General features: G+C 40.3%; 4 protein-coding genes across 4 annotated transcripts; 2 read left to right on the forward strand and 2 right to left on the reverse strand.

Moving 5' to 3' along the window:
- Positions 1 to 1191: 1191 nt before the first annotated feature.
- ATC70_003299 (uncharacterized protein) lies at positions 1192 to 4003 on the forward strand (the record flags this gene model as incomplete). The annotated part of the gene is made up of 10 exons (XM_064822662.1): positions 1192 to 1272; positions 1340 to 1364; positions 1423 to 1500; positions 1562 to 1673; positions 1736 to 2027; positions 2087 to 2461; positions 2509 to 2549; positions 2607 to 2688; positions 2748 to 3181; positions 3241 to 4003. 10 exons carry the CDS (start codon positions 1192 to 1194, stop codon positions 4001 to 4003), a joined length of 2283 nt encoding a protein of 760 aa, XP_064679262.1.
- A 214-nt stretch (positions 4004 to 4217) lies between these two features.
- On the reverse strand, positions 4218 to 5759 carry ATC70_003300 (Protein kinase domain-containing protein; the record flags this gene model as incomplete). The annotated part of the gene is made up of 3 exons (XM_064822663.1): positions 4218 to 5042; positions 5132 to 5243; positions 5314 to 5759. The coding sequence occupies 3 exons, from the start codon at positions 5757 to 5759 to the stop codon at positions 4218 to 4220; spliced, it is 1383 nt and encodes a 460-aa protein (XP_064679263.1).
- Positions 5760 to 6853: 1094 nt separating this feature from the next.
- Positions 6854 to 8853, reverse strand: ATC70_003301 (uncharacterized protein; the record flags this gene model as incomplete). Its single annotated transcript, XM_064822664.1, has 5 exons — positions 6854 to 8136; positions 8203 to 8296; positions 8354 to 8435; positions 8498 to 8641; positions 8702 to 8853. The coding sequence occupies 5 exons, from the start codon at positions 8851 to 8853 to the stop codon at positions 6854 to 6856; spliced, it is 1755 nt and encodes a 584-aa protein (XP_064679264.1).
- Positions 8854 to 9374: 521 nt separating this feature from the next.
- On the forward strand, positions 9375 to 10546 carry MSS4_2 (Phosphatidylinositol-4-phosphate 5-kinase; the record flags this gene model as incomplete). Its single annotated transcript, XM_064822665.1, has 2 exons — positions 9375 to 9866; positions 9920 to 10546. 2 exons carry the CDS (start codon positions 9375 to 9377, stop codon positions 10544 to 10546), a joined length of 1119 nt encoding a protein of 372 aa, XP_064679265.1.
- Between the last annotated feature and the right edge of the window lie 2070 nt (positions 10547 to 12616).

The raw sequence follows: 12616 nt of genomic DNA on the forward strand, positions 1-12616 counted from the left end.
CGCTATTCATAACCCTTACTATAAGAACGGGTAGATGATGCCGCAGTAACCTTTTCTCTTTTTCTTTAGCTTTTTCTTCTTGATCTGAGAGGTTCTTGACAAGTTGAGCTCCCCGTCAACCATGCCTGGGTTGTATTGATCTCTTTTGGTCATGTCTTGTCTGCCTGATTAACGTCCGGGTTAATTCTAGGGAGGTTTCTTCGAAACTAACTCACTCTGCTTTATCGCAGAGGATTCATTGGTAAGATATTGATATGATGCAGTCTTTGGTGTTTCTCTCTAGTAGTCTCTCTCTCTCTGTCTCTCTTGTACCTGCATCATACGCTTTGGCGCACCAATGTAGCTCGTAATCCCCTTGAACGAAGCTTATGTGTGTATTTGTTGGCATAAGTGGGATTCTTGGGATCAGATCATCAAGTTGGATTAGCTGGAGGGTCAGAGGGTTGGGATCTGGGGGTTGGGACCAGATGTATTTCGACCTGCTCGTTGGTTGGTCCTGCTAATCATGGTTTATTCATGAGAACTGACAGAAATACTCATTTTACATAGTATATACTTTTTAATGAGCCTTTATCTGAGCAGTCTATACAGAGCACTTCTCAATAATTTTGTATGAAAAATAAAAGGTTTATAATGCTTAAAAGGATGTGAGATAATGATTTAACTCATGAGTTTTGTTGTTAATTAATATAGTATTAAGTATTGAATCTTGGCACTGACATGCAATGATTGTATATTTGAACGAGTCGGTCTCCAACTACAGTGCTACTGTATATGGATACAGAGATACATCGCATGCTCAAATCATAACCACAGCTCCTCGTCTCATTCTTGACAAAAACACTAGTGAAAATGTCAAGCGATATACAACGTTTATAAGGGTATGGAAACGAGAAATGAGATTATCATAACGCTAACATTTACATCTGAAATTACAAACATATATACAATTCAGCCAATGTTACCCTTGTATCGATACGATCCAGCCAAAGCTGTTGGGATATTGACATCAATTTGCACCAAATGCATTGAAGTCAAGGTAAGGTACACAGGAGTCACAAGAAAACGTGGGGAAGGCTCTCTGCCACACTTTGAGCCTAATTAATACACCTTCAAATTAGAACAGATTCTCCTATCCTTTCTTTTTTTTCACTCTTTTTCTATTTCTACAACACAAAACATCCAGGGAAGATGGCCCAAGTGGACTCGAGCAATGATTTGCAGCACAAGTCTCCAGACTATTATCCCATCTCACAGCCCATCCTAATCCATGTAATACCTAGCGACACAAGCAAAAAATGATAGACATATGCTAATATGCAACATTTGTTGTTTCTAGTCAAATCAGGGCAAATCCACAATGAGTAAACAGGATTTTTAAATGAAAGAGGTCCTATACTAACACTTGTCTTATGGTTGTAGTGTTGTTGAATAGTAGCAAGAGCGATAGTGGATATATCCATGAATCACATCTTTCAGGGGAATCACAATTTATCAACAGTAATATCACGCCCATTCACGGTTGCATCATGGTATTCAGAGCTAATCTGTCTCACATTAGAGCCTCCAAGTATCTATTTGCATGAACACCTTGGTGATGATGAGGATGAGGATGTCGACAAGTTTTCGATGCACAGTAGCATGTTTGAGGATGGAGCTACTTCAAAGCCAGAGTAATTTACACATTCAATTTGACCTTGAAAACACTATTAATAGCCATCCTCTATGATATCAGTAAATCTTCCAAACGAAGCTTTTTTGAACGAATTGGCCTGAGAAAGAAGCATCATCTTCAGCCAAATTTCGAGTACAATCTTGAGCAAGACCATCCACAGATGTCAGACGAAGACGAGCAGATGGATATCATTGATCGCAACGAAGAAGACGATGACGATGACGACGAACTATCGTCCTGCTCCTCATCAGAGGAAGGCAACGCACCTCATATTAGTGTGTCGACTCCAACGTCTACTCCTGGGCGGCCAAGTTCATTGAGTAGCCAGTATCAAGCCGGAAAGTATGTCAAGGTAAAGCAAGAAACGAACATGCCCACAGCAACTGGATCGTTAACGATAGCAACACGCAGACAAAGACAAAGCATAAAAAGAACAACCAAGAGTTTGCACGGCTCATGCTGGCTCAGAGCATCCAAACGTCCTATAAATCCGACACACTCAACAACAGCAAGCATGAATATCACAACCATTACCGCATGTCATCTGACTCATCAACAGAGCCAAGCCCGAACCATCCTTACGGTGCAATTTGGGCACTCAAATTTAGTAAGGATGGACGGTATCTCGCATCAGCAGGGCAGAATTGTGTCATTTACCTGTGGACATTGTTGGCTCCTCAAAATCAGCAAGATGTTCCTGAATTCTCAATCAACGTATTGGAGGAAACCCCGCACATGGAATACATTGGACATAAAGCGGATATTTTGGATCTTGCATGGTCAAAGGTGAGACTCTATTTGTTTCTGCGATGCTTGTGCTAAATGCTTTGCAGAACAACTTTCTTCTATCAAGCTCTATGGACCACACAGTGAGGTATGTGTCTATGGTCTTATTCGGCATGTGCTATTGACACTCACGCCGTGTCAACAGATTATGGCACACATCACAGAAAAATTGCCTGTGTGTGTTTCAGCATTTGAATTTTGTCACATCCATTGAATTCCATCCCAAGGTAAGATTACCAGAACAAATAGCGAAAAATAGAGTCCACCAACATGCCGCCTATATTAGGATGATCGCTTCTTCTTGTCTGGATCCATGGATGGCAGAATTCGAGTTTGGAACATACCCGAGAAACGAGTAGCTTTTTGGAACGAGATTCCTGGCAACCGGCTAGTTACTGCAGCAGGCTTTACGTTGGATGGTAAAACTGTGATTACAGGCTCACATGATGGTCATTGCTATTTTTTCGAGACACAAAGCCTCAAGTACATCACACAAATTTCCGTGAATAGCGACACCAACAGCAATCGCAACTCATCATCGAAAAAGGGTCCCAAAATCACAGGCGTTGAGATGATGCCTGGTATGCCACCAGGTGACGAGAAACTGTTGGTCACTAGCAATGATTCCAAAGTGAGATTATACAACATGAAGGATAAAAGTCTCATGTTCAAATACAAGGGCGTTGAAAATACGTGTCTTCAGATCAAGGCTAGTTTCAGGTACACAGTTGAGCATAAGCTCTGTTGATCTATTACTCATGCTTCTATGATTTTCTTAGCGATGACGGAAGATACATCATCAGTGGTTCAGAGGATTGCCACACATATATATGGCGAACAGAGCAATCCAGTGTATCACCTCTACATCACTTGCAAGAATCCAGAAGTAAAGCATTGTCTGTGTTTGGACATCTTGGCGAATCTACTCTTAAGTTCCCTTCGCATCATTTTGACAACCACTCTACACCTACATTGCAACAAAATCCGTCTACACCGGTATCAGAAAAGCTGAACCAGCAGCAGCATCAACAGACACGATTTTCAAAATGGCTCAAGAAAAAAGACAACCACACTGATAAAATTCGAAGTCGAACAGAGTACTTTGAAGCGCACGATTATGTAGTGACAGCAGCCATTTTCGCACCTGCCAAAACCAGACAGTGGATTGCCAAATCAAAGCTAGACGCCATCTACAACAACACGCCTCTCCATCTTCGACGCTGTTCAACAGCAAGCAGTGGGAGCCATACTTCCTCGTTTGTCAAAGAAGAAGATCAGTATTCTGAAGGGCATATACTCATTACGGCTGACTTTCGTGGACTCATCAAAGTATGGCGAGTTGATTCTGGGTCGTACCAGCCATCTAATACTACACTGCTACCACCTCTCGATACCCAATCCTTACATGCTGCATCGACACCGCCATTCGATATCCTATCTACTTCACCCAATAGTGGCAGCGGTGCTCGTTCTATATCATCTTCGTCTTCGCCAAAGGTCAAGAAGAATTTTGGCTTATTTTCATCTCGGCATTCAAAGTAGTACTATATATAAAGCTGAATGTAAACCCTTGAAAACTGGCCATGATGGCAATTCAATGTCAGAGAGGCGGCAAAGCAAGGTTATTATGGAAACGGTTTATTTACTTGTTTATACGTCTAAAATACATAGTGGAGGATGGGCAAAGGAAAAATACAGATATTTCAAATATATGTGAGGTAAAATGGAGGGAAAGATGAGTTTATACAAAAGCTATTTACTTGCACAACATGGCAATCAAGGCACCGCCTACACTGCCACCTTCAGAAGCAACTTCGAGAGTGATCTTGCTACTGGTCTCCTTGCCATACCATTCATCTAAAGCACGACGGACACGCAAATTCATATGGGGATAGAATTCGTAAGTAGAGCCATTGATACCAACGACAATATCATCACGATCAGCTTCAAGCAGTTTTTGTTGATCAATCAACGAGATGATGGAGACAGCAGCCAACGAGGCAGAGCGAGTAGAGACAATGCGACAGATGCGAGTCAGGATGGCAATATCATTCAAAGTGGGGGTATTCACGCAGTTGAAGTTACTCAAGAGTTCAAGGCTGGCCTTGTGATCCACCTTGTCATCGTTCTCCAAAGTGCTCATGTACATGGTGGGGAAGGCCCAGGCCTCACCAAAACCTTCAGGCACATGTCCTTCAAACAATACACCAGCCCTGATGAAATCCATAGCGATCAGACGAGTTAATTCACCCATGTAGGCACCAGAAAGCATTTTTTCGTATAGTTGGAACTTGGGTTGATTGTGAGAATTGTCCAATTCCAGATCATATTTGGTCAATGGTAAGTAAGCCTCGGTTCCAAAAATATCAATCTCGGTGTTGATCAACATTTCCGTATTCTCGGAGTATTTACTGCGGATACTTTCATCGAGCTTGGTGATGAGGGGCACTTTCTCAGGGTAAGCAGCATTGATACCGGTAGCAAAGATGAGACCAATGCGACAAGCAGGATTTGTATAGCCATGAGCAACCAGAGTGCCAACTGTATCGTTGAGGATGGCAGTCACCTTGACATTCAAGTTCTAAATGGTTTAAATGAGTCTCCAATGTTCTTGATTGCTACTGTTTTTCACCCTTCACACCCCAAAGCAGTGTATTTTTAGAAACTCACCTTGCGCTTGAAAGCATCATGGAACATATCAGCAAGATCCTTTCCCTCCGTGTTCTGAAGAGTGAATCCCTTACCCATTCTGAGAATAGTACCTCGATCGACAGCAGTTTGGCTACAAAAAAGTAAAATGTATGGATCAATATATGATGTTTTTCATTGTCGACGAGCAAAGTACAACTTACTCTACAGGGAAACTCCAGCAAACACCTAAAGCAAGCGTCTCTTTGCCAGCAATCTGAGGTTCGGAAAAGAGATGCTTAGCATCCACAGTAACAAGGTCATGAATGGCATCAGCAATCCAATCAAAGAAAACGGAGCCCTCGCCAGTCTTCAATTCAGGGCTAGGACGACGCTTGAGCTCATGAACAACAGATTTACCAGCACCTTTCAGTTCGACGGCAGCGATACGCAAGTTGGTACCTCCCAGATCCAAGGATAGAAAAGTTCCGGTCTCGTCACCAGTTGGCATTTTTGTAACAAAAGAGGGAATCATGGTAGCTAAACCTTTTGAGGGCGTTTTCAAACCAGTTTGGTACTCTAAATTGAACCCATCAACAATAGGTTTGAGCTGGTCTTTGGAGAGAAGGAAGTCCTTCTCGAGCGATTGAAATATAGTGTCAGCAGACATTTGTATTATAAAAAAGGTATTTTATCAAAAGAAAATAAAAAGTAGAGAGGAAAGAAAGAAAATATAAAGGAAAGGCAAATTTGAAATTATATAAATAGGGGTTGGACAAGAGCAAGGCCAGTGAAACCTAGTCTCAAGTCATTTTAGCCTTCAGGGCCAATGATCAAGACTCGGGGAATAATGGGAAGCGTGCTTTCTTGTTGAATCACCCTTTGAACCCTTTTTCCCATTAGATTTATGAACATGAGTTTCAAATTAAGGTATTGCACCAGACCCTGAATAAATATTTGATTGGTTTCTCAAGGTCTGTTATGTAATGCGGGAAAGAAAACCCTGACCGAAATCTCTATGGAAATAGACCCTTTCCATATTATCCAAACATTAGATTGAATGACTGAATCACACCATTTTTGTTGTTGGATAAAAACTTGTTGGACCCCGAAAAAATAAGGGTCCCCTTCTTCATCTAAACTCTCTAGTTGGTTTAGTAGATGGGCATTTCGTTTCATTGTTTCCCTGGACGTTGCCCACCACTCGTTGTTGCTAGGCAACCAAAACAGGTCCACCCTGGAAATGATGAAATGACTACTCTAATTTGTGCAACGACCACGATGCACTATACCAATCGTCATCTATATATTGTGTTTGATAACATGTCAGTACTCTATTGGGGTGGGGTCCATCTGTCCTGCTGTTCTTTTTCCCTTGCGGTAAATGTTTTTGTTTCGTGAGAATATTCTACATCAGGGTCGCACCCTTTTACATTAATAATCCAAAAATGTTAAGCCATTTGTTTAATTTCATTATGAGAAATGATGATTTTTTACAGTTTATTTCTCTTCATGCTTTAGAAAAAATTATATTAAAGGAGGGATAGTGATACAAAAATAAGAAATTATATGCGTTTTACATGTATAAGATAATAGAGAGGTGGGGAGAAGAGAATTAGATTTCTTTTTTGGGTTTCCTTGGTAGTAAGGACTCTAAGTAGCAAATGAAATAATATAAATATATGAATTCATGTTCTGTATGAAGTAGAACAATCTTTTGTGTTTGTGGGGTGAGAGATGGCAGAATATTCATCCAACATTGATTTACAACTTTTCGTTCCTTGCAGCAGCGATAGCACGGCCTTCCTTGAGAGGATCAGCTCCGGAGTAGGTGATGATAGCGGCAATACCGAGCAAGGCAGCAATAATACAACCAGCCATGGCACCCTTACCCTTGGCGGTGAAGCCGTCAGGAATTAAGGTAATACCACTGGGAGCACCACTAAGGTCAAGAGCAGATTTAGCAGCAGCGTTACCTTCGTAAGCATGACCACCAGCAGTACAGACGTCCTTGAAGGCTTGGGGTAAGGTCAAGCGTTGTTGAGCGACATCGGGAGCTTCAATCATGACGGCAGCCAAACCAGATTCCAAATGCCATTCAACGTGACAATGGAAGAACCAAGCTCCAGGATTGTCAGCTCTGAAACGGATCAATACAAAAGTTTCGGAAGGAACGAGGATAGTATCACGACGAGATGGGTTATCCAAGAACCATTCAACATTGCTAGCATTGCCATCATAGACACCATTACCGCGACCCACCATTTGGAAGACATGTCCGTGAAGATGGAAAGGATGGTGGCCAGCATCGAGATTGTTGACGACGATTTCAACCATATCCAGATGGTTCAAGACAAAAGCCATAGTTTGAGGACCATACACTTCTTCACTGAGAGAATAATTGCCCTCACTCAATGTGGTGTAGAGAGAAGGAACCTTGGGAGAAAGATAGGGAATTTCATTGAACATACCACGATTGAGACCGTCAGTAGTAACTTGGAAATCAAATGTGAGGTTTACTTGCTTGTCAAAGGGGACAGCAGCTTCAACAACAGCAGGAACAAGGACCATATCATCAAAGGTACTACCCATGCCAACATCTTCGCTAGGTGCAAAAGTTGTGGATTGGTTGTTGTACCAAAGAGGGGCGGTAATATTGAGAATAAGGTCATCAGGGATAACATCGTACATCTCACTGTTCAAGTCAGCGTGGATGTAGTAGTTGGAATCAGTGGTGTTCTTTGCGGTAACAAGGACAGAAACACGTTGAGCGGCAGTCAAGTAGACACTTTGTACAGGAGCACGCTTAGTAACAATACCATCGATTTCAATAACTTCGAGTTGATGGCCATCAATACTAAAGTAGAACATAGAGAAACCAGACATGTTGATGAGGCGAAGACGGTAGGTTTTACCAGGAACAAAGCTAAGACTATCATTGACGCTATTGAACATGAAGCCAGATTGAGGAACAGGTTCAGCACCAGTGGGATTCCATTCACTCATGAAAACCTTGAGGCCTTCTGTGCTAGAAGCGTGATACCAATCTGCAAGAAGTAAACAATAACGGTCAGCTTGTAATTTACTTTAAAAGGGCCATTTACATATATTACCTTGTAAGGGAATTGTAACATCGTAGTCGTACTGATAAGTTTCGTTCTTTGCATGAATGATAACGGGAGCACGAAGACCGTCCAAATATTGACCCTGTCATTCACAAATCGTTTAGTATCTCGTTTGACACATTCTGGCGACTCCCATTACCATATAATGAGAATGAATCCAGTAAGAGCCGTGTTGTGTGAGTTGAAATTCATAAGTAAGTTGATGACCAGCAGGAATGGCACTATAGATGTTTTATGAATACACTTGCCTATATCGCCATAGTGAGCAAAAGGCACAACTTACCATTGAGTAACACCAACAGCGCCATCCATCCAGCCTGTTCCGTTTTGGAACATACCATGAGTGTGAAGAGCAGTGAATGTATCTAATTGATTGTCGACATTGATAACCAAAGTATCACCTTCAGTAGCCTCAATGGTAGGGGGACTATGGGAGATATTTAGTAACCATGGTAACAGATTCAGGGATAGAATTACAAGAACTTACGGCCATTTTCCATTGACGCCTACAACTTGACGTTCAAAGAGATTATCAGGATTTGCAGTAGTATATGTGATGTTCCAGTCAAGGACAACACGAGCAGCTTGGGCAAGCCCAGTTGAACCGGCAACTAACAGACAAGTGGCCAAAAAACGCATTTTTTTTTTAGATCAAGAAAAAAAAATGAATAATGGAAAGAAAGATGAAAAAGAGGAGATGTTTTTCGAGTCAACTTATAGATCAAAAGTTACATATTAAAATAGTGTGGGTCCCCATGTATTTTACTTTTTATCTGATTTTGGGTCTTTCTTTCTCTTTTTTTTTTTTATTCGTCTCCACCATCAGATAATTTCAAAGATCTTCTCTTTGTACCTGTGTAATTGGTGCAACAATGTACCCGGAGAGACGCGGGAGTTTGGTAGTACGAAATGTTGTATTACAGTGTTTCATCTGATAACTCTTTTTTTTTTTTTTTTTTTATTCTCATCATCTTGTTTTCAAATCATAGAGTGGGGGGGAGGAAACAATGATATTGTTAGGAGCATCATCAGCGGGAGGTGATGGGTTACCGATCTAGATTTTTTACAACTCCATTAAATCTTCTTAAAAAGGATTAACTTTTGACCTTGTTCAATATCTGATCTTCTTCTTCTTTTTCATCAAATTTTTACGCTCAAAGATGTCTGAAGATCTCTTTAACGTTCCAATTTTTTTCATCTTGTTTCGTGAGACAACTGAGGCAGCCATCATTGTCTCAGTGTTGCTCTCTTTTCTGAAAAAGATGTTCAACCCTGAATCTCCTACTTATAAGCGTCTTCGCAATCAAGTGTGGATTGGCTCTGCTGCTGGCCTGTTTATTTGTATATGTATAGGTGCTGCCTTCATTGCTGTTTACTATACTGTCCTCAACAATCTTTGGGGAAACTCTGAGAATATCTGGGAAGGTGTCTTTTCTCTCATCGCTGTCATTATGATCACTGCTATGGGTCTCGCCATGCTCAAGACTGAACGTATGCAAGAAAAATGGAAAGTCAAGTTGGCTATCGCTGTGCAAAAGTCTACAAAAGAAAAGTCTTCATTTAAAGAGAAGCTTCAAAAATATGCCTTCTTCTTCTTGCCCTTCATCACTGTTCTCAGAGAAGGCCTCGAAGCTGTTGTCTTCATTGGTGGTGTAAGTTGGATTGATTTCATTTTTATAAGTTCTATAGACTGACATTTGTATAGGTTTCTTTGGGTATTTCTGGTAAATCTATCCCTATTGCTGCTATCATGGGTATCGTTTGTGGTGCTTTGGTTGGTTTCCTCATTTATCGTGGTGGTTCCTTGATTCAACTTCGTTGGTTCTTTGTTTTCTCTACTGTCATTCTTTACCTCGTTGCCGCTGGTTTAATGGCCAAGGCTGTTGGTTTTCTTGAGCAAAACTCTTGGAATAATGTCATTGGTGGTGAGGGAGGCGATACCATTTCTTACAGAGTTACTACTGCTGTCTGGCATGTCTCTTGGGGAGACCCAGAGCTCCGCGTTGGCTCTAACGGTGGCTGGCAAATCTTCAATGCCATTCTTGGTTGGAACAACACTGCTACTTATGGTACTATCATCAGTTACTGTCTCTACTGGTTGTTTGTCATTGGTTACCTCGCCTATTCATTCTTCAAGGAGAGACGCAATGCTATCCGCAAGGCTGAAGCTGGTGAATGGGATGATGGAGATGCCGCCTTGGAAGAGGCCAAGCAATATATTGATGAAACTGGTGAAATTCGTGCTGTCAATGTTGATCAAGATGAAGAAACCAAGGACCATCATCCTGAGACAATCGAAGTTGTACCTACCCAAGCAACTGCCAAAGCTTAAACAAACCTGTACTCATATTATAAAAAATCTATAGAATCCTAAAATCACTTTCATTTCTTACCTATTTACTTCATGTTGTGCAAAGAAAACTTCAATGCAATACATGGAATCACTTTTTTAATTGTCCCCACTCCATACTGTAATGTTATTAATACTATCCCATTTATCTTTGTTTTATTATCCTCATCTTCTACTATTCTGTATTGTATTGTAGCGAAGTTAGCCTTCATATCATTTCTAATAAAAAAAAATTATGCTGCAATTGACATGTCTTTTCTTCGATATTGGTCGAATTACAGTGGATTTTTCTCAGAAATAACTCTGCGCATTGTTTTTTCAAGTAACAAGAATACCCGAGAACAATCATATTTTGAGTTGATTCACCACGCTTGCTGAGATGGTCAATTTCGTAAAACGGCTGTCAGTTTGAAAATCAGATAATTATTGACGATGATTCATTCTTGTGCACATTACGCCAACAAACGGACCTAATCATGTTCAAAAATAATTACTCATTTACATGGTCTGTACAACCATGGTTCGCTCTCTCAATACAACAAGTTTTCACTTCAATTTGTTAACCTTACATCTTTGATTATCCACTCGGATCCTTTTGATTTCTGACAGAGAAGAATTAATAGATTTTTCTATAGAAAGCTAGTATTTATTACCCTTATCAGATGATTTTGGTATTTTGTAAAAAAAAAATCTTTAATCTGAGGCGTAAAAGCTTTTATAAATATACATAAAATCCATCGTATGATGAAGACTTGGTTATACATACAAATCATATGGTATAATAGCAGCTTAGCCTCGATCAGGTGTTGAAATGATGTGAATGGCAAGAGCATCAGATAAATGGAGTATCTATTACGGCTAACCTATAAGAAATCGATTGCCTAATCAGTTTCTTTTTCGTGTTCAATTCGCCTCTTTTGCATCTTTTTTTCGTGCGACTCAACTGTGAAATCAAACAAATAGAATCTAATCTAACCCTGGAAGATAGTGTACAACAAATACTGTGCTTGAAATCAAATAATCTGGTTTTAGAAAATAGTATCATATGGCCTTCTTCCTCGGGCCTGAGTAGATCTTTGGTGTGTTACTACTTGTTTTGACTGTAAATATGCATCTAGTATGAATGCCATTCTTTGGTTTCAGATGATGAGATGCATGTATCGTGTTATCAATCTGTATTTGTTTTGCTGCATAAGTTAATAAACTTGAAACTGAATCATTGACTTCTGACAAGATCAGATAAATGACCAGGGGCGGTACTAATGAACCGCACTAAAAACTTGTGGGGAGGGATGTCTTTGAATTGATACGTGCTACAAACCAACCGAGACAAGACCGGCTATTCAATTAGATGAGTACGAGGGTTCTTTTGAATCTGTCATACTAAAGAGCCCAATTTAAGCATGGAGTATGAGAAATAAGCAGAATCTACGAGATAGAAGAGAATCATACGATAAAAATAGATAAAGACTGCAATACGTTGCGAAAACCGAGAACGTAATACTTGAGACATTTGATCCATTGTATGCCCATTCCCCAGATAAGAACATACACTCGTTAACGGTCTTTGTATCAGGGCAATTCGGTATACGAATAGATCTCTATTCTAGAATTGTTAGGGTTTAGTGTTCTACACTTTTTCGCATCGTCTAAGTTCGGGTCTCGTTTTAGGAATTGCAGATGATCAAGATTAGTGATTGTATTTTGTGATTTCTGCCGTGCCCGCTCTATTGGTGCTAGTATGAAAAAAAGGTTATGTCTTCTAACTAGTTAAAAAGACATGCTGATCGCCGAGGCTTACAATCTATACAAAACTCATCTCTGACAGCAGTAACAAGCAGTGTATTGCAAGACAATAATAATGCTTTAACTGTTTCAAGCATGGATTCATTTGCAATGTGATAACATCTACATCATAGTAAACTGTCGCTATTATACTTACCTCGGTTGATCTATTAACATTGCATCTGATTAAAATTAATCAATCAAACGAATAGCCTATTTGAGGCGGCAAGAGTCTAGATAAAAATTCTTATATGATCTATCGCCAAA

The sequence above is a fragment of the Mucor velutinosus genome (genome assembly GCF_035048745.1).
Source record: "Mucor velutinosus strain NIH1002 chromosome Unknown tig00000165, whole genome shotgun sequence".
Taxonomy (NCBI): Eukaryota; Fungi; Mucoromycota; class Mucoromycetes; order Mucorales; family Mucoraceae; genus Mucor; species Mucor velutinosus.